This window comes from Talpa occidentalis, unplaced genomic scaffold (genome assembly GCF_014898055.3).
Source record: "Talpa occidentalis isolate TD23 unplaced genomic scaffold, MPIMG_talOcc4v2.1 talOcc4.5, whole genome shotgun sequence".
Taxonomy (NCBI): domain Eukaryota; kingdom Metazoa; phylum Chordata; class Mammalia; order Eulipotyphla; family Talpidae; genus Talpa; species Talpa occidentalis.
The window spans coordinates 65,343,507-65,363,955 of record NW_023604861.1 but is presented as its reverse complement, the minus strand read 5'-3'; the positions used below and the strand labels follow the sequence as shown (position 1 = coordinate 65,363,955).

The window sequence follows — 20,449 nt, the reverse complement described above, 5'->3', positions numbered from 1 at the left end:
ACTTACTTTTGCCAGATTAAATGTAGTTACTATTTAAGTTTTCTATTTTGATTTCTAATGACATGGATTGATTACAGGTGTAATTATTGAAGCAGACATAATTGGTTCAGATATCTTGAAGAGTTCTGACTTAGAGACACAGCCCATCATGCCTGATGTACCATATGAACCAGATTTGGATATCGAAATAGATTTTCCCAGAGGTACTTAAAAGGTTATTTTATTCTTTCAGTGTCACAAAATTTATTGTGGACTCAGAATTGTGGTTATGATCTTCAAACATTTATTTCTTCATATTGCTGCCCTTACTGTTTACATTTTTTTTTCTTTATGCCTAAAATGAGACAAAGAATTGAGTTGTATGGACTTTCCTTACAAAGAAATTTTCTTTTTTTTAAAGATTTTTTTTTTTAAATTTATACAAGAACTGGGGTACAGTCAGAGGCGTGGGAGGGTAAGAGAATTCACCAGAAACAGAGCAGGGAGCAGAACAGGCAGACGGACTAAGGACACTGCTGAAGGGAGCAGTGGGCGAGACAGGAGAGGTCTCCTCGCCATGTGGGTTTCTCCCTGGCCGGCCGGGAATCTAACCCGTGTACAGAGGCTGCTGACAGCTTCACAGCATGGCGCTCAACCTGCTGTGCCACCAAGGAGGCCCTACAAAGAAATTTTCTCCAAGTAATTCATTATAGAAAAATTTTAAGGTAGAGAAAAGAACAAAAAAGTATCTTTAAATAAAATATTTATAGTATTTTCATGACACTTGAAAATTAAGTTTTCTTTCAATAGGGAAAAATCACTTTTAAGTCTTTTGTTGTAAAAGACATGTGCCCTACTACTCATTATTAGAAAAACAATCTCAATGTCTTATAAGCACATTGTATAGAATGTGAAGCATTTTGTTTTGGAAAAGACTTAATAGACAAACAGATTTGTAATGAGACCATTTAGATCTTATAATTGAATTTCAGGTTATAATAATTTTTATGACATATATTTCTATGAAAATTTCATGGTGCTATTCATTATACATATTTTTTAAAAGTCTGAGCAGTTAAAAAAGACTCATGGACCCGGTTAAGTATAGAAAGTCATGTATTGCTACCTCAGTACAGGTTTTCCTGTAAATGGGTACTTGTTTGCAATCTGTGGTTCTTTGTTGAACTGTGTTCATGTTACATAAACCTATACTGTTACTTTTGAAATGAAACTCTTCTGATTCATTTGTCAGCTGCTGAGGAGCTTGATATGGAAAATGAATTTTTATTACCCCCTGTTTTTGGAGAAGAATATGAGGAACAACCTAAACCTCGATCTAAAAAAAAGGTATAAAATTTAGTAGTATTCTTAAATTTAGGTATTAAAATTAATTAAATATTCTTAAATTTAGTAGTATTCTTAAATTTAGTAGTATTCAGATAGTATCTCTGTATAGTAATACCTCTGTAGGTATAGAGTAAGAATACAGTGGTTTTCAGGTTTGCCTGAGAATGGGAAGATATTTTGGCATTTAGACTTCAGAGTCTCTAGGAGGCAATTTCTAGGTAATAAAAATGTCTTAGATATGTTACTTCATAGAAGAGTGAATATTAGCACATTCAGTTTTTCTTTATAATTTCATAAGAGGTTGACCTAGATAGAAGGTTGTCCTATATTATAAAAAGTAAATTGCCAGTTATTTGGCAAAAATTAAGAATATTTTCTGGAGAACTGTTTTTTTATTATTTTTGATAAGAATAAAATCTTAACAGTGAGATTGAGATACACAGTTTATTTTATCTGGTCTTTTTAATCATTCCAACACATGGAAGACTTACTGAGTAGTTTCATCATTCAGACAGACCAAATCTAAATGTATTAAGAGTTATAGTTGTTTTAAATATTTTATCAATACCTTTCTATATTTCTGATTTCCAACATGAAACATGATAAATGAAACCCGAAAAAAGGCAATATTCATAATTTCCCCAAAAAGAAAATTGAAAAAGGAATACCTGCAATACAATGAAGTTGGAGTCCTACTTGACACTTTATACAAACTTACCTCAAAATAAGTCTTAGACTTAAATATAAGAACTAAAAATATGAAAGTCTTAGAAGAAAACATAGGTCTAAAGCTTCATGACCTTGGTGTCCATAGAGAGGAACCCAAGAGCACCCAAGAACAAGAAACAAGAGGGGAAAATTGAAAGGGGAACCCAAGAAACAAGAGGGGAAAATTGGTGGGTTATACTACATCAATATTTAAAACTTTTCTACAGCAAACAGTGTTATTAAGAAAGTAAAAAGGAGTTGAGTGGGTCATTTCGTATAACATGGAGACTGAAAGCTCTTCAATTTCTTTCTTGCATTAATATTTATAATACTTTTATTTCGTATTAAGTTTTAATTATGTCTTATTTGTTTTGTCAGCATTAGTGATGCAGCAGAATTTTTTTATAATTTTGCTATACAAAATGGTTTATTAGAAATGACATTCCTGTATATATATTGCAAGTAATGTTATAGGTAACTGTTCTCAGGTTCAGGAAAACCATCCGTTTTAAGCATATAAGTATATTTCTCTTTATATCTGCATTTGTTGAGGAAATTGCTTTTATAAAATCATGAAATAATTCATACTTAAAATAAGACATTTTACTATGGTGTTTTATTAATAGGGAGCCAAGAGAAAAGCTGTATCAGAATATCAGTCTCATGATGATAGTTCTGACAATTCAGAATGCAGCTTTCCTTTTAAATATACGTATGGTGTAAACGCATGGAAACACTGGGTCAAAACTAGGCAACTTGATGAAGATCTTCTGGTGTTAGATGAGCTAAAATCTAGTAAGTGTTCTGATTTTTTCCCCCACCTACATCTAATTTAGAATCAAGATTTGTTATTAACTACCTTTAATTTAAAAAAAAACATAAATGTGCCTTAAAATTTTAAGTATATTTAAATATAGCTTTTGTTTTACTTTTAAGTATTTATATAGATTAATTTCAGAAACCTTCTTAATCAGTAAGACAGTAAACAATAACTACTAAATTTTTAAATTTTATTTCTTTATAGCTAAATCAGTAAAGTTAAAAGAGGATCTACTCTCTCACACCATGGCTGAACTTAACTATGGGTTAGCTCATTTTGTCAATGAGATCCGACGGCCAAATGGAGAAAATTATGCACCTGATAGCATTTATTATCTTTGCCTTGGAATACAGGAGGTTAGTAATTTGATGACTACTTTTCAATTTCATGTTCAAGACAAAGCTATGATAGTTCTTAGAGAGAAAAAAAGTATGTTTTAAGAATACTAAGGATTGCTTTATCTAAAAGACAAAAGAAGAATTTAATCTACCTGAAAATAGTTAAGATATAAAGAATATTTTTATTGACTTTGCATATAGGTATTTCTGCAGTAATGTGATGTTTCTAAAAATTTTTATGAATTTATGTGAAAAGTAGAGTTAAGTACAAGCCACTTGCAATTTATCCATCTTTTGTAACAAGTTGTTGTATATTACTGCAATGAGTGTGTATGTGTGTTTTTTTATATGATAATCATGATGACATCTCTCCTTTTTAGTTACAAATAAATGGATTAACATGAGGCAGGATATATAAATATATATATATATATATATGTCTATGTAGATCCATGCTGATTTGCAATAAATAGAAAAATGTCTCCCTCTACAAATAGTAGTTCTGTTTCATTATACATTTCTGTAGTGTTTCTAACTTGCATAATGTTTTTTTTTTTTAGTTGCATTATTTTTAATTTGAATAATTGGTTTACAACACTGCATATCATTTAGGGATACAGGATCACATCTCCTCAAATGTATTTTATAACACCATACCCACCACCAAAATATCCACAATCCTCCACCATAGTCCACTGGGCATCCTCTCCCTCTTTATTCCCTACCAGCTTCTTTCTTTGGTAGCTTCAATTCTACACTTAGATTTCTAGGGTATGTTTTACTTTAGGATTTTTCTGATTCGTCATTTTGTTTCTTTATATTCTGTGTATGAGTGAAGTCTCGTGTTTTTCTTTCTCCTTCTGACTTACTTCATTAAACATAATCCCTTCCAATTCTATCCATTTTGTCAGCAATGGCAAGATTTCATCTTATAGCTGAGTAGTATTCCATTTTATATACATATATAACACATCTTAATCTGCTCATCTGCTGTCTCCATAGCTTGGCTGTTGTAAACAGTGCTGCAGTGAACACAGGAGCATGTATCCATTTGAATTAATGTTTTTGCATCCATCAGGTAGATACCGAGGAACAGAGTTGCTGGATCATCAGTAGCTCTATTTTCAATGTTCTGAGACATTTCCCTAATGTTTTCTATAGAGATTGGACCAGCTACATTCCCAACAGTGTATAAGGATTCCTTTTTCTCCATACCCTCAACAATACTTGTTGTTTCTGGTCCTTGTGATATGGGTCATTCTCTCAGGTGTGAGGTGGTATCTTGTTTTGGTTTAGATTTGCATTTCCCTGTGGTGGTGAGCAGTATTTTGTTCTTTGGGGGGGTTGGGGAGGGTTGAGATTTTTTTTTTTTTTTTTGGTCTATTCAGCTTTTCTGCTCAGTTTTTGATTGAGTTATTTGCTACCTTTTTGTTGATTTGTATGTGCTGTTTTTAGATCTTGTATAATAGCCCCTGGCAGATCTATGATAGGGAAATATTTTCTCTATTGGTTGGATGTCTTTCTGTTTCAATGATATGTTCTTTCACTGTGCAGAAGCTTTTTAGTTGATGTACTCCCATTTGTTTATTTTTACTTTTGTTTCCCTTGCTTTTGGAGTGAAGTCAATGTCATGGAGTATTTAACCTCTTTGTTCTTCTATGTATTTTATGGTCTGAAGTCTGATATCCAAGTCTTTAATTTTAGTGTATGGTGTGAGATAATGATCAAGTCTCATTCTTTTCCATGTGGCTGCCCACTTTCCTAAAACCATTTGTTGGAGACTTCTCCTTTTTTCTATTGTAAATTCTTTACTCCTTTGTCATAAATTACTATCCATGTATGAGTGGGTTTATTTCTGGCATTCAATTCTGTTCTGTAGTGTGTGTCTTTTTATATCAATACCATACTGTTTTGATTGCTATAGCTTTGTAGTATATTGTATTTTTTTTTAAGATTTATTTAGGCATACAAGAAGTGGGGTGTAGACCAGAAGTGTGGGTGAGTGGTTTCACCCTAGAGAGTGGAGAGCAGAACAGGTGGATCTACTGAAATACACTGAGGGGAGCAGCGGGTGAGACAGGAGAGGTCTACTGCACCATGTGGGTTGCTCCTGGCAGGCTGAGGATTGAACTCATGTTGCAGTGGCTGGCAATAGCTTGATAGCATTGTCTTTAACCCCTGTGCCACCAGGGAGGCCCAACTTTGTAGTATAGTGTGAAGTTTGGCAGTGGGATAATTTCATTCTTATTTGTCAGGATTGCTTTGGCTATTTGGGGTCTGTAGTGTGTAGTTCCACATAAATTTCAATACTGTTTGCTCTGTTTCTTTGAAGAATTCTATTGAAACTTTCATAGGGGTTACATTGAATCTGTATATTGCAATGGGTAAGATGGCAGTTTATTAATGTTGATTCTTCCAGTCCATATGCAGGGAATAGCTTTCCATTTCCTTTGTCTTCTGTTTCTTTTAACCAATATCTTATAATTTTAATTGTATTCTATTTCTTTTAGCAAATGTCTTACAGTTTTTATTGTATAGGTCTTTAATATACTTTGAATAGGTTTATTCCTAGGTATTTAGTTCTTTTTGTTGAAATTGTAATCAGATTGTTTTCTTGGTTCTTTACTTCTTGTTTGTTGTTTGTATTTAGAAATGCAACAGATTTTTGCACATTGATTTTTGTGGTTTGACACCTTACTGATTTATTGTTTCTAGTAGTCTTTTGGTGGAGTCTTTAGGGTTTTCATTTCTTTTTTGTTACAGAAACTATTGAATTTTACATATTTTAACAATTTTACTTTCATTTTTTCATTTAAACAGTACTTTTGATTTACATGTTCATCACTTTATTTGGTCAATAGTTCTTCCATTTCAGATACTTTTGGTATCATTTTCCTTCTTAAAGATCATCCTTCAGTTTTTTTTTTTTAATTGAATGTCTATCGATGATAAAATCTGTGTTTTATGGTGGCATTTTGGACAAAATGGATGGACTCTGAGGTGATTATGTTGAGTGAAATCACTCAAAAAGTGAAAGACAAATTTCAGGTATCACTCATCTGTGGAATATAAATACTCAAAAAAATTACATGAAAACAACAGAAGAAATAAAAATTTGAACTTGGCAAAAAGAAGATGGTGGTTACCAGAGGGGATGGGGCAAAGCTGGAATGGGTGGTGTAGGGGAACACATGGGGTATGGGCATGGGGGATTTTGTGGAGGGAAAATTTTTTTTCACTATTGTTCAGTACAAAATACTTTCTTTACAAAAATCTGTGTTTCATGTAACATGGCTTTATTTCAGTTTTGCATGGTACAAATTCTAAGTTGATAATTGACTTTTCTCAGAATTTTGAAGATATTATTCTACCAGCTTTTGAGTACATTTTTCTTACTGAGAAGCTATTTGATTTATTTGATAATCTTGCATTCATTGATGATCTTTCTCTCATTTTGATTGCTTTGTATTTTGTTTTGGTGCCTGCAGTTATACTGTATTGTGTTTGGGCATCCATGTTTTGGCATGGATTTCACTTGGCTATGTATTGGGGGCGGTATTTGCTTCCTTCATTTATGTATTCATTTCTTTCCACCACGTGTGGAAAATTCTATCTATGTCTTCAAATATTGCCTCTCCTCTAATCTCTCCTCTTATTACTACTTCTAGTCTTTATAATTCTTCTCTTCATATCTCTTACCTTCTCTTTAATATTTATATTTTCTAGCCCCTTGTTTTTCTTTGTTACTCACTGGGTAATTTCTTTAGCTATAGCTTCCAGATTATTTATTTCTTGTTTTTTACTGTTTGTTCAGCCGAGTCTAATATTAATATTCAACATATATGAAAGTTATTTTTAATCTTTAAAAAATATTTCTCATTCCATCTGGTTCTTTTTTCAGATGTGCTTGTGGTTCCACCCTTAATGTATATTGGTAAAAAGATTTTTAAAGAATTTAATCTTAAATTTTAACAGGTTCTTTCTCATGTTATCTAGTGTCAACTTGTATGTGATCTCTGGTCATGAAATGTTAACTTTATAGTCTCTGGGAATTTTACTTCTAAATTAGGGATTGTTAGCCTATATCTTGCTTCTGACAGGAGCTATAAGTTAGTGAAGAGCCAGTTCAATTGCCCTGCTAAAAATCTGTTTCAGATGTATGGTCCCAGGAAAACTGAATAGTATAGTCCTGCTATTTATTACCTGGGCAACTACTGCCCATCTATTGTATGCTTAATAAAATTCATGATTCCCAACTCAAAATGTGCTCATTTTTGTGGGGGAGCAAAGATAGAGGTATGTTCTTGAAGATTTCCCCTACTTCCTGGAGCCTATGAATGTATCAGAAGTAGATTTTGGATAGGATTTAGTTGTTTTGTAGTAACTACAGTAGTGCTGGAAGCCAAAGTTTTACTTTATATATTAAAGCAACTTTGACATACTAACCTGAAAAAGCACTTTATTTATGTCATTGCTTTCTGATTCAAACCTCGCTGGAAGAGTTTTCTACCCCTTGATCAGAATTCCATCAGTATCTTGGAACTGAGTATATTAGGTCATAGGTTGTTAATTTAAACAATAGATTGTTGGTTTAATTTATAGAAATTTCTTATGTTCTGTTACTAAGTTATTTAGTCAACCATAAATATTCAAATAGTCAATGTCCTGATCAATACATTATCAGGTACAACTGAAAAAAAAATCTATGAAAAACAAATCATCATTTTGAACATTAAAGAAGTAATTTGTTACATGAAGCAAAATTAAGGTAGCTGTTGATTTCATGTTAGGTATTATGGCAACAGATTTGGCTGCTACTGTCCTAAGTGTAGATGGGTTGTTTGTATCTTTATCATTCATAGTTGTTTGTTTGTTTTCTGGATGATCAGGAAGCTCTTTGTGTCTCACTTAATCATTGTAGTAATGAAAGAACTGCATCTCTACAAATGCTGCATCTGCACCATGTTTTGCTTAATTTTCAGTACTGTATTAATCTTTATATTCACATCTATAGTAATCTCTATATTCATCATAATCTGTGTTGTATAGTGAAGCTTTAGTATTCATGAAGGAACTCAGACAAGCTGTGTTTATTTCTCTTGCAATTTCCAAATCTTCTATTTGAATCATATGATCTAACATCTCTGTAAAATGGCCTGTCTTTTTTTCAGCTGACTCATCACTTAATATTACAGTAGATCTCAGAATGGGGACAAAAACTCAATGATGAAGAATGTAGACCTCTTATCAGGATATTATTTTTACTGAAAATTCACTTAAAATCAAATCCTCAAATAGTACTTCACAACAATCAGCAACTGTATTCAAAATACCTCTGCACTGCCTGCATAACATCTTTAACATTGACTTCATTACAGTGACTATAAGCTCTGCATTTCACATCTTTAAGATACATAGAATTGCTGCAGATCTGGCCGTGGACTTTGGTCTGAATTCAAAATCAACTGTGTTAGCACACTTAAATTAAAAGAATGACTAATCACTGGAGCATTTCCTCTAGAAAATTTGTTTCTGTCTGTATTTATAGGTTACAAGCTTCATCTTTAACATGTTTATTAATCAAATAAACATCAGTTTCTGTTTGTTCAGCCCAGTGTGCAAGTCTATTCCTTGTTCTTTTCTCCAGAGTATAGCTGACAGAAATAGTAGTAGACAGTGGAATGTGAATATTTATACAAACTGCACACTTTAAAGAAAGTCATGAAATTGTCCACTTTGACCTGCTGGTTTTGCTGAACACTTTGGATCATAAATATCCTATTTGACAAAATATCCTAACTTCACCCATCTGAGATCTCCTCCAGAACATTCCAGTGCTTTTTATTCATAGATTTTTTTTCCATACCATATACTAGGCTGTAGGGCATTTGGAAGGCATTTCCCATTTCTAAAGTTGTAGTAATAAATACTCCCAAGTATTAAAAGTCCCCTCAGTTGCAGTCTGGATGTTCTATAGCACATGCTTCATCCAAGTTAGATTTGTGATGTTTGAGGGTCTCATTTGGTTTGGTGGCATTCTAGAGTCTAGAATTATGAAAACCTTTTGTTCATGAGTACAGTGTTCTTAAAAGACCAGGGACAAGCCTTTCCTTGGCGATCTGAGATTTCAAAGGTAGTGGCCAACAGTTTTATATACTGTAGATTTTTCCTCATTATTGAGAACTAATACAATCTCCAGATTATGCACATGTGGCAGATCTGTAGCTCTGTCCGTCTGTACAACAACATGATTCAGAGCTCAGTTACCTGCCTTTATATGCCAGGTTCCCCTGGACCCAATTCCACAGGTAATGAACTCGTCAGAAAGCAGTGGAATTCCTGCACCTCACTTTATACTGCAAACTTGGGATCTTGAGTTAGGCAGGGTTTTCAGTGTATATTATCCTGTCATCTGCTAATAGTGATAGTTTTATTTCTTACTCAATTTAGATTCCTTTTATGTCTTCTTTTGCATAATTGCTGTAGTTAGAACTGCCAATACTACATTGAATACTAGTGATGAAAATGGACATGTTTGTCATGTACCTTATTTTACAGAAAAAGCTCTCAGTTTTCCAGCACTGAGTGATATTAACTGTGGGGTTATTGTATATGACTTTTATTATGTTGAAGTTATATTTTTCAAATTTTTAATATAAATGGACATTGAATCTTGTCAATGCTTTCTCTGCATTTATTAATATCATATAAAGTTTATCTTTTGTTTGTTGTTATGAGTTACCTTGATTGATTTGGGATATTGAACCATCCTTGCATCCCTGGAATAAATCCCACTTGGTCATGATGCATAATTCTTTTAATATATTACTGAATTTGGTTTGCCAAGCTTTTTTTGAGGATTTTTGCATGTATGCTCATTTGATTATTTTCTGTAGTTTTTTTTTTTTTTGTGATGTCCTTCTTTGCGTTTGATATCAAAATAATGTTAACCTCAGAATAGTTTGAGAAGCATGGCTATAGTTTGTCTTTGAAGGTTTGGTAGAATTCATTAGTAAAGCCATCTGTTCCTAGACTTGTTTTTTGGGGAAACTTTGGTTACTACTTTAGTTTCCTTGTTTGTAATTGGTCTGTTCAGGTTTTTGCTTTCTTCCTAATTCAGCCTTGGAAGGTTTTATGGTTCTTAGAATTTATCCATTTCCTGTAAGTTATCTATTTTATGTACATAAAGATGTTCACAGTATTCTGTTTTGATTCTCTGTTTTCTGAACTGTCTGTTGTAATGTCTACATTTTTGATTGCCTTTATTAACCCTTCACCCCTTTTTTCCTTGTGAATCTAATAGAGGTTTGTCTGTTTTATCTTTTCAGAGAACCAACTTTTGGTTTCATTAATTGTTTAAACTGCCTTTTTCCCCCCTATTTCATTAATTTCCTTGCTAATTTTATTATTTACTTCGTATTTTCTTTCATTTGTTCTTTTTCTAGTTTCTTAAGCTGTGATGTTAATTTATTTAATTAAATGTTATTTGTTGTTTCATGATATAGCCTTGTTTTGCCATGTATATGCCCTCTTCATACTGCTTTTGTTGTGTTCCATGGTTCTGATAGTTCATATTTTCATTTTCCTTCATCTCCAGGTAATTTTGTAATTTCTCCTTTGATTTCCTTGTTAACCCAATAGTCATTTTTTGTAATTTCTCTTTTGATTTCCTTGTTAACCCTATAGTTTTGGTTAGTCTCTACATAGTTGAAGTTTTTTCTTCTTTATTTTTGTGATTGATTTCTAATCTGATACTAATGTGATGGCGAAACTTGTGATTTCGGGTTTCATGTATCTGACACTTATTTTGTGACTGAACATGTTGTCTATTATGGAGAATGTTCCATGTGCACCTATGAAGAATGTGTACTCAGCCTTTTGGAGATTGAGTGCTCTATAAATGTCTATTATGCTTATTGATGTAATTCCTTGTTTAAAACTGTGATTTTCTTGTTGATTTTCTGTCTGTGTGATCTGTCCACTAATTAAGTAGAAATGTTGGAAGCACCCTTACTACTATTGTGTTGTCAGTGTCTATTTTTTGGTTTGTTAGTACTTTACGTATTTTGATACTTCATTTGATGCATCTTTATTCATGAGTGTTGTGTCCTCCTCATATCTATATCTACATATATATATATCTCCTTCCATCATGTAATAGCCATTGTTGTCTCTTGTTATTAGCTAGAAATATATGTTAGGGTTACCTGCCTTTTTTAGTGTACCATTTGCTTGTAGCATTGTTTTCCAACCTTGTATTTGAGCCTGTGGTTATCTTTGGAGCTCTGCTTTGTCTCCTGTTGACAGCAGAAAGTTGGGTTTTATTTTTTATCTAATCTACCACTCTCTTCCTTTTGATTGGTGAGTTCAACCCATATAACAGTAAGTGTGATTATTAATATAAAGGCTTGTTATTGTCCTTTTGTCTTTAATTTTTCTGGTTCTGTTTCCTTGTTTAATTTATGGTGGGATTTTTTTCTCTTCAATTTAGATATGAGAGCTCCTTTGTAGGAGAGGTCTAGTGTTTGTGTACTCCTTCGTCTTTTGGCTGGGAAGATCTTAATTTTTTCCTTGTATCTGAAAGAGTCTTTCAGTAAAGAGTATTCTTGACTGACAGATTTTATCTTTCAACATTTTGTATATGTCATTCTTTTCTTGTCTGTGGCATTTCTGCAGAAAAGTCTGAAGGAAGCCTGATGGGAGTGCCTTTATAAATTAACTCCTCTCCCACTCCCCCAGCTGCCTTTAATAGTCTGTCTTAAATTCTTGGTAGTCTCACTACCATGCATCTTGGTGTAGGTCTCATTTATTTAGATACTTGTCAGTTCTTTTAACTTCTTGGACTTGTGTGTTTAATTCCTGCCCCAGGTTTGGTAAGTTTTCCTCTAGTAATAATTTCTTAAGCTCTCTGTTTCTTCCTATTCTATTTTACTTCTAGGTTGCCCTCCTAATGGAGTTGGATAGTTCTCAAAGTACTCCTTCACTTTTTTCCCCATCTTTCTCTCTCTTCTTTCTAAGTCCTTTACTACTATCTTCAAGGTCACTGATGCAATTTTCCATTTGATGTTTTATGCTTCCATAACTTTATCTGGTAAAGACACCTTTTTTTTTTTTTTTTTTTTTTAAAGTTCAGTTTCTACCTCCTGTTCAAATTACCCTAATAAATTTTGTTCGGTCATTATTTTTCCAAATTTTGTAGTATTTCTTTGATTAGCTTTTCTGGATTCTCCTTTATCACTTTGCCTTGCCTTTCTATATGTTCTCTCTTTGATTTTCTTCATTATAGCAATTTTGAATTCTCTAATAGGGAAATAAAGTTTTCTCTGTTTTTATGGTTGGATCCTCTCTTTATGATACCTTGTAGTCTCAGGGTACGATGTGTTGTATATTTTTTTCTGCCCATTTTTGATGCTTTATATTTCTCTCTTTTAAACAATATCTGTAGCAGTAATTTATGGAGTTGAATTATGTTTTTCCCTCAGGTGGCACTGTGGTTCTGTTTGATTTATTTTTTCTTTTTTGTGGGGGGAGACGGTTTCTTTCTTCTATAAATGCTAAGACTTACTTTTGTAGTTACTAAGTCAGCAGGATGGGGATGAGGTCTGAAGAGGTCTAGCTTCTGGTATGAAAGTGCTGGGGTCAGGAAGGTCTGGCTAATGTTGGTTGCATTGCTGAAATCTCCCCTCTGTGGACTTGCACCGCTAGTGTGCTTTATGACTCTATTACCAGTCCCATGGAATGGAGGAGGAATGCATCTAGAACACATCTCTGACTTTTTTTGTTGTTGTTGGGGACCCATCCTGTGCGGAACACCCCATCTCCTCTTCTCGTGTTTCTTCTTTGTCAAGGATATATGTGCTTCCACACTATTTTACTCTCATATTCCCAGGACCTTGGCTGAGGTAGGAGCCCTGACACCATATGTGTCTCTTCCCCAGATGTCAGCCTCCAGGCATCTCTCTCCATCTGCTGTCTGTTTAATGAAGCCTGGTTTTCCTTTCTGTCACCACTGTGTTAGTTTCTGATTTCCAAAGGATATTCCAGGTTCTCCCTTAGCCATGGGACTTGCCTGCTGTAGTGTCCCTATGTTTAGCTGTTAAGATGTACCTTTTAGGAGTGATGCAAGGAACCTTACTGTCACCATCTTCCTTTCACTTTATTTTCATGAAAGGCTTATTGTTCATTTTAAAAAATAAGCAAAATTAAGCACCTACAGTGATCCTAGCTCTTTTCTAAATGTTTAGTTGATATAAATCGATGTGAAGGTCCTCTTAATTCAAGCTGATATATGAAAAATCCTAGGAAAGTACGCACAGGTAGGGAATTAAAATGAAACCATGCAATAGTTATGTTATTCCAAGATTTCTTCTTTTTAATACTTAAGATTAACTATAGTGACTAGTTGATCATTTAAATAAACTTTAATGGTTTAGAAATCATTCTGAAAAGATTCTACGAGTGTTTGTTCGGATGTCAGAATTTCTGATTCAACATCCTGTATATTTTAAAATATGGTAAATAATAGGAAATTTTTTAATGTTCAGTTTTGCTTTATAGGCCTAAAATTTGATATTAGTTTTTCTGTCTTTTTTTTTTAGTTTTTCTTTTGTTTTAGTTTTTTTATTATTTATTTATTTATTTATACAAGCACTGGGTATAGTCAGAAGCGCGGGAGGGTGAGGGAATTCACCAGAGCCAGAGCGGGGAACAGAACAGGCAGAAGGACTGAAGTACACTGCTGAGGGGAGCAGTGGGCACGGCAGGAGAGGTCTGCATGCCATGTGGGACCCTTGCTGGGTGGCCGGGGATCAAACTGGCACTGCAGAGGCTCTGGACAGCTTCGCAGCCCAGCACTCAGTCGCTGCGCCACCAGGGAGGCCCCCCTTTAGTTTTTCTTGAAAGTGAAATGTGAAGTTTTGTGAAGTTATTGTTGTCTTATTAGAATTTTTGTTTATATTCATTCATAGAATTTTAACTGTAGAATTGTTAATGTTTCTAAGCAAGTACAGGATGCTTCCTAGTCCATTCAGAGAAAACTATTAATTATGTACATACCCTGTATTTCCTCTGTACAGTCCCAAGATTTTGAATTCCAAAACATCTGTCCTTGGTTGGTTTTTGCTTAAGATTTGTAAACATGTGTAACTAAAAATAGCATTTATAAAATAGAGTAACAAGTATAGGTAAAAGAGTTTCAATTCTTTTGTTTCCATATAGTTACCTTATTATATAAATCCACTTAAAAAGAGCGAATAGGAGACAGATCTTACCATTTTGTATCTTATACCATGCTATCTACATTGTAGGTACTCGTTGACTTGAATGATAGCATGAATTTTTACACAATACATTTATATGTCCAGTTTTCTACTACTTATGATCAGTTTATTTAAAAAGAACATCATCTTTGAAATATTGTTTAGATCTTTAAAAATGGGACCTCTCTGGTGGTGTAGAGGTGAAGTCTATGTACTATCACCACTACTTCCTGATTTCCATCCCCAGCCTGGGAGCTAACCCACATATGGTGCAGCAGTCCTCTCCTGTCTCACCCGCTGCTCCCTTCATCTGTATATTTCAGTCAATCCACTTGTTTTGCTCCCCACTCTGTCTCTGGTGAATCCTAGCATCCCCACACCTCTGGCCTATACCCCAGTTCTTCTATGCATAAATAAATAAATTTTTTTTAAGATTTTTTAAAATGTTGAAGAGAACCCTGTAGTTCTGCTATATTACTCAATAGGAAAGAGAGATTGAGTTGCAAGATTGAGCTCAATCTCTCTCCAAGATTGAGAGATCTTGTTGTTTTAATCCAGTTCCTCTCCTGTTTTTAAAAAATTTAGGTGTAATTGATTATAACATTTATTTCACTAATTGTACAATTTGATGTTTTGGGGTTCTGTATTCATTTTAAAATGACTGATGCTGGAGACAAAGCTTAAAAACCAGTATATAGATGATACAGCTTTAAACCAAAGTGTACCTGAAAGACAACAAAGTGGGAGATTTTCTGCCTTACCAGTCTCTAGCCCATCTATTTCTTTAGCATAAAGCCTTTTTTACTCTTTTAGGCATTTCCTCAGGCATTACTTGCATAACAATTGATTTGTGTTTATTCATTGTACATTCTGTACCAGTTTACTACTAGTTCTAGCAGGTGGTAAGTATTTTTTTTTCTTTAGAACTTTCTATGTATATATCTTGCTACCAAATATAAAGATAGTTTTACCCTCTTTTCAATCTTCATGTGTTTTGTTTCTTGCCTTATTACATTGATTGGGGGTAGTCCTTAAACCTCCTTTGATTTAAGGAGAAATCTTAGAGTCACTAGAAACCTTAGAGTCCTTGGAGGACGATATGATGTTCTTGTTTGTTTTGTATAACTTTCTGCTACCAGGTTGAAGAAGTTTTCTTTTATTCATGGTTGGCTAGAAATTTTCTTAGGAATACTTTTTGCAAATACTCATGAGACGTGATTATCCATAGTATTTTTGTGGTTTCTTTTCCTGACTTTGCCATTGGGATGATTCTGTCCTGATAAAATGAATTTGGATGTATTCCTTTCTCCGATATTGCTCTAATCCTGAAGGAATTTGTGATAATTAGTATTATTTCTTACTGAAATGTTGAATAAAACTCTGCTGAAACCATATGAACCTTTTTTTTTTTTAATGAATGGATTGGGGATAGTTTTATTTATTTATTTTTTTAAGATTTATTTATTTATACAAGATCCGGGGTATAGGCCAGATGCGCGGGAGGGTGAGAGGATTCAACAGAGACAGAGCGGGGAACAGAACAGGCAGACTGATGAAATACACTGCTGAGGGGAGCAGTGGGCAAGACAGGAGAGGTCTGCCATGTCATGTGGGATTCTCGCTGGCTAGTGGGGATTGAACCCGCGCTGCAGAGGCTGTGGACAGCTTCACAGTACAGCTCTCAACTGCCTGCGCCACCAGGGAGGCCCAGTTGGGATAGTTTTAAATTACTAAGTTATTTCCTTTACTTGATATAGGGTCATTTAGGTTTTCTGTTTGGTTTTTTTTTCTTTTTTTCTGTTTTTAGTCCATTTTTGGCAATTTTGTCCTTCAAGAAATAAATGTGTTTCATCAAAGTTGCCAAAATTTCTTGTTGTGAATTGATAATCTTCCCTGTCCTTTTAAGATTTGGGATATGCTCATCCTTCTTTCATTCCTAATATTGGTAATTTGTGCCTTCTTTTTATTTCTGAACTAGTCTAGCTCAGAAGTCAGCAAATGCTTTCTCCCTTTTTTGGTATAGTCAATAAATATTAGCTTATTAACTATTCTCAACACTGGGAATACAGATGTGAATGAGCCAGACTTGGCCCCTGCCCTGATAAAGTTCCATTGCATTAAAATAAACATTAAAAAAATGAACACATCGGGCGAGACAGGCTTGGAGGGAACCTCTAGAAATAAGGAATTTAGGGAAGGTGTCTCTGGGTAGGTGATATTTGTGATCTCAATGATGAGAAGTTATCAATGATGAGAAGCTGTTGGGGGAACATGAAAAAGTGCAGTGGTTCAAAAGTTGAAAATACATCAGCATGCCACTACTGGGTGGTATGAAATGAGTCCATAGAGATAGGCAGAGTTAAGATCATATTGGGCCCTGGAGGGGCAAAGGGATGGCATGTACTTAATTTATTTACATTCCAAAGGTCAGCACCCAACTCTTAGAGAATGCATTTACAAGAGGAAAAGTGGGAACAAGGAAGTCACCTTGCATGAGGGTAGAGTGAGACAGAATTACATGAGCTTGGAATGTAATTTTTTAAATTTTTTAAGGATTTATTTATGCACACAAGAACAAATGGGGTATAGGCCAGAGGTACTGGGGAGTGAGAGGATTCACCAGAGACAGTGGGGAAGAGAACAGGTGGATTGACTGAAATACACTGCTGGGGGTAGCAGTGGGAGAGACAGGAGAGGTCGGCTGCACTGTGTGGGTTAGCTCCCTAGCTGGGGATCAAACTTGTGCTGCAGTGGCTGCGGATGGCTTCATAGTGCTGAGACTTAACTCTTTGTGCCACCAGGGAGGCTTTAAATTTATTTTTTAACTGAGGTAATATTGGGGTACCCCATTAGGTATTACCACCATAGTGCACCCACCACTAACTCACCCATAGTCCACTCCCATAGACCGTTGTGCTTCCTACCCTCTTTATTCTGTCCTCTCCTCCACCCCATACCCCCTTAGTAGCAAACACTTTCTTAAAGATAGTAAATAATTTAGACTTTGCAAAACTCTAGGAAAATTTGTAGCTACTTTGATAGATTCTTAAAATATAACTATATATAAATGTAATAATACAGTTTCTTAGTGTATAGACTGTGAAATACATGACTTGGGTAGGTTTGAGCCCAGTAGAGCTAAAGTTGTAGTTTTCCTGGACTACTTGCTGATCTTCCAGCTGAAGGTTTATCATTTTTTTGTTTTGTTTTATTTTGGTTTTTTGATAAGTATTTTCAGGGAACCAGCTTTTGGTTTCATTGACTTTGTTTTCTTTTTTTTTTTACTGAGATTCTGATGTCTATTTCCCTTCTTAACTTGCTCTTTTTTTTCCAGCTTCATTGATTTTAAGACTTTCTTCTTTCCGAATGAACTGTTCACTATAAATTTTCTAATATGACTTAGTTTACCTGCATTCCATAAATTTTTAGGTGTTGTATTTTCATGTTCCTTAATTTAAGTGAAGGGAATTGGCTGACCTTCTTATAACCTATTACAGGAAATTAAATCTTTGGATTGCTTTTTATTGAGTGGAATATTTAAGTATTAGAATGTCATATACTACTAACTCTTTGAAAGATAAATGGATTACATAGTGAATGATAAATTATGCCTTAAATAGGTTCTTCTTCTAATTTTTTTATTGTGGTAAAATACCTACCATGAAACGCTTGACCACTTAAATTTTTTAAGGTATTGAACATATCATAATCTTGTGCAAATATCATTATTCATTAACGTTTCTTCTTGTGAAACAAATTTCGTACCCTTTAAACAATTAACTCCACATTCTCCTTTCCTCCTAGCCTTTGGCAACCACCATTCTATTTTCTTTCTCCATGAGTCTGATTACTGTAGATATCTTATATAAGTGAAAGCATATAGTTGTATTGTTTTCTGAGTGGCTTATTGCCTGTGTTTAATGTTCTCAAAGTTCATCCATGTTGTAGTATATGTAAGAATTTCCTCCCTTTTTTAAATAGATTATTTGTGGACTGAAAAATGTTTCCTCAATTTTTTTTTGTTCCTGAACAGTACACTTAAAAATGACTAAGATGGCAAATTTTATATTTATGTTCTGTATATATTTTTACCACATTTGGGGAAAAGGCTGTTATTTTTTCTAATTTTCATGGACTTGATTTAATTTTTGTAGAAGACTGTATGGTATTTATAAGTACTTTTAAAAATAATCCTAAAACTCAGTGTAAAGATAAGATATCTGAAATACTTTCCAGAAATCATTGCTGTTTAATGTTACTTCAAGGATGTGTGCAGAAATAGAAGCTGTTTTCATAAGAGCATGCACATTTTTCTGTCTCATTTATTGATTTTGTTCACATCTAACAATAACAAATAAGATAATGTGGAAGAGGATTTCCTTAGATATGCCGATAGAAGCAATAATATTTTTATTTGTAAGGACTGTCTTATGAGTGTATATACTTTCTTTCCCCTTTCCTCTCTATCAGATGGCCACTTTTGTAAGTTAAGAAGTTAAGCGTAATTTTTATGAATGTTTCAACTCGTACTGTTTGAAAGGGCAGCACAAACTGCCCAGGGAACATTAAGTGTTCTATAATATGAAAATGTTTGAAGAAAATTAATGTGAAATCCCACAATCATGATCATTCATTCTTTCATAGTCTATCTTGCCTATATGAACACTTACCCCTGACACCAAATTTAAGTGGAATTGTGGTTACCTTTTCTCCTTAATCTTTCCATCCCATCACCATTAGTTTCATTTTTTATGAAGATGGCTATAGAAACAGTTCTGTGTAAGAATTTAGAACCATATAATATACTTCTGCATTTTATTTTTCTTCCCTCTATTTCCCCCAGGACATAGTCTAAGTCAGCTGGAATAGACCTAACTGTATACATTTAATTTCTACAATGATGTACATTCTTTTTGTTTTATAAAATTTTGTTACTAAAGACGAAATATACTTTCCTTCCCCTTTTCTCCCTATAGTTATCTTAAAGAATTGGTACTTTTATTTCTATGAGGTAAGATTCCTGAAAGAGAATTGTTAGATCATTTAAAAAAAAAAAAGTGTTATTTTAAAAGTTATCGCCAAATTCTTTCCAAAAGATTAAGGATTTTTACAAATATTTATTGGTCATCAATTTGGTTTTGTTGTGAATTGTCCCTTTGGGTTGTTTATCCCTTTGAGTTTGTGTGAGTTCCTTGTTTATTCTAGATAGTGCTCTTGGCCTGGTAGATTCAGAGCTTTGCTAATCCTTTCATTGGTTCTTTGATTCATTCAGGAAACATTAAGTACTTAGTTTATGTTGAAAACCGGACATTAGATACTGCATTTATTGACTATTTCTGCTTTCATGCACTCTGCTTAAATGCTTTATATTTCATTTAATAACCTTACTATTGTTGTCACCATTTTTTAATAAGCATTTTTTAAAGATTTATTTTTTTGTTACCATTTTTTTTGATGAGAAAGTAGAGTTAAGTAGTGCTCACCCAAGGGACACAGCTTATAACTTTTGAATCCGGTGAGCATTTTGACTTGAAAGCCACTATACCGTCCTGTGCTCTGAAGGACTTGAAATACACAGACAAATATTTAAATAGAGCTGTACTCACAGTATGGTATGTTGGTGACACAAAATTGGGGCTATTCAATTCAACTCTATAAAATAGAAGTAGGTCATATAGACATTTACTAGGAAGAAAAGATGGGGGAAGAACAACGACATTTCAAAAAGGAAGAGAAATATATACAAGGGCACAGTTTTCCAGGGATTGCTTGGCATGACTGGAATGTAGAATGTGAAATGTTGAGAGGTTTGGTGGTGGGGTAGAATGTGAAGTAAGTAAGACCCACGTCACAAAGGGAGCCTGTGTTCCTTGACAAAATGGTTAAAGCTCACCTTTTATCCAGGATGAAATATGAAATGGTTTTAAACATTTTTGAAGGTCACACTCGGTAGTTCTTTCCTTAGAGGTAGGCGGCTGAAGATTGGAATATTATCATTG

General features: G+C 34.0%; 1 protein-coding gene and 1 pseudogene across 2 annotated transcripts in view; one reads left to right on the top strand and one right to left on the bottom strand.

The window, feature by feature from the left end:
* ZMYM2 (zinc finger MYM-type containing 2) overlaps window positions 1–20,449 on the top strand; it is a 125,804-nt gene that overhangs the window by 99,109 nt on the left and 6,246 nt on the right. For both annotated transcript variants that reach the window (XM_037527367.2, XM_037527366.2), the window contains 4 exons: window positions 78–203; window positions 1,232–1,326; window positions 2,661–2,829; window positions 3,059–3,210. In XM_037527367.2, coding sequence (XP_037383264.1) covers window positions 78–203; window positions 1,232–1,326; window positions 2,661–2,829; window positions 3,059–3,210 — 542 coding nt within the window. The remainder of the gene's footprint in view (window positions 1–77; window positions 204–1,231; window positions 1,327–2,660; window positions 2,830–3,058; window positions 3,211–20,449) is intronic.
* On the bottom strand, window positions 8,182–12,958 carry LOC119259628 (protein odr-4 homolog; annotated as a pseudogene).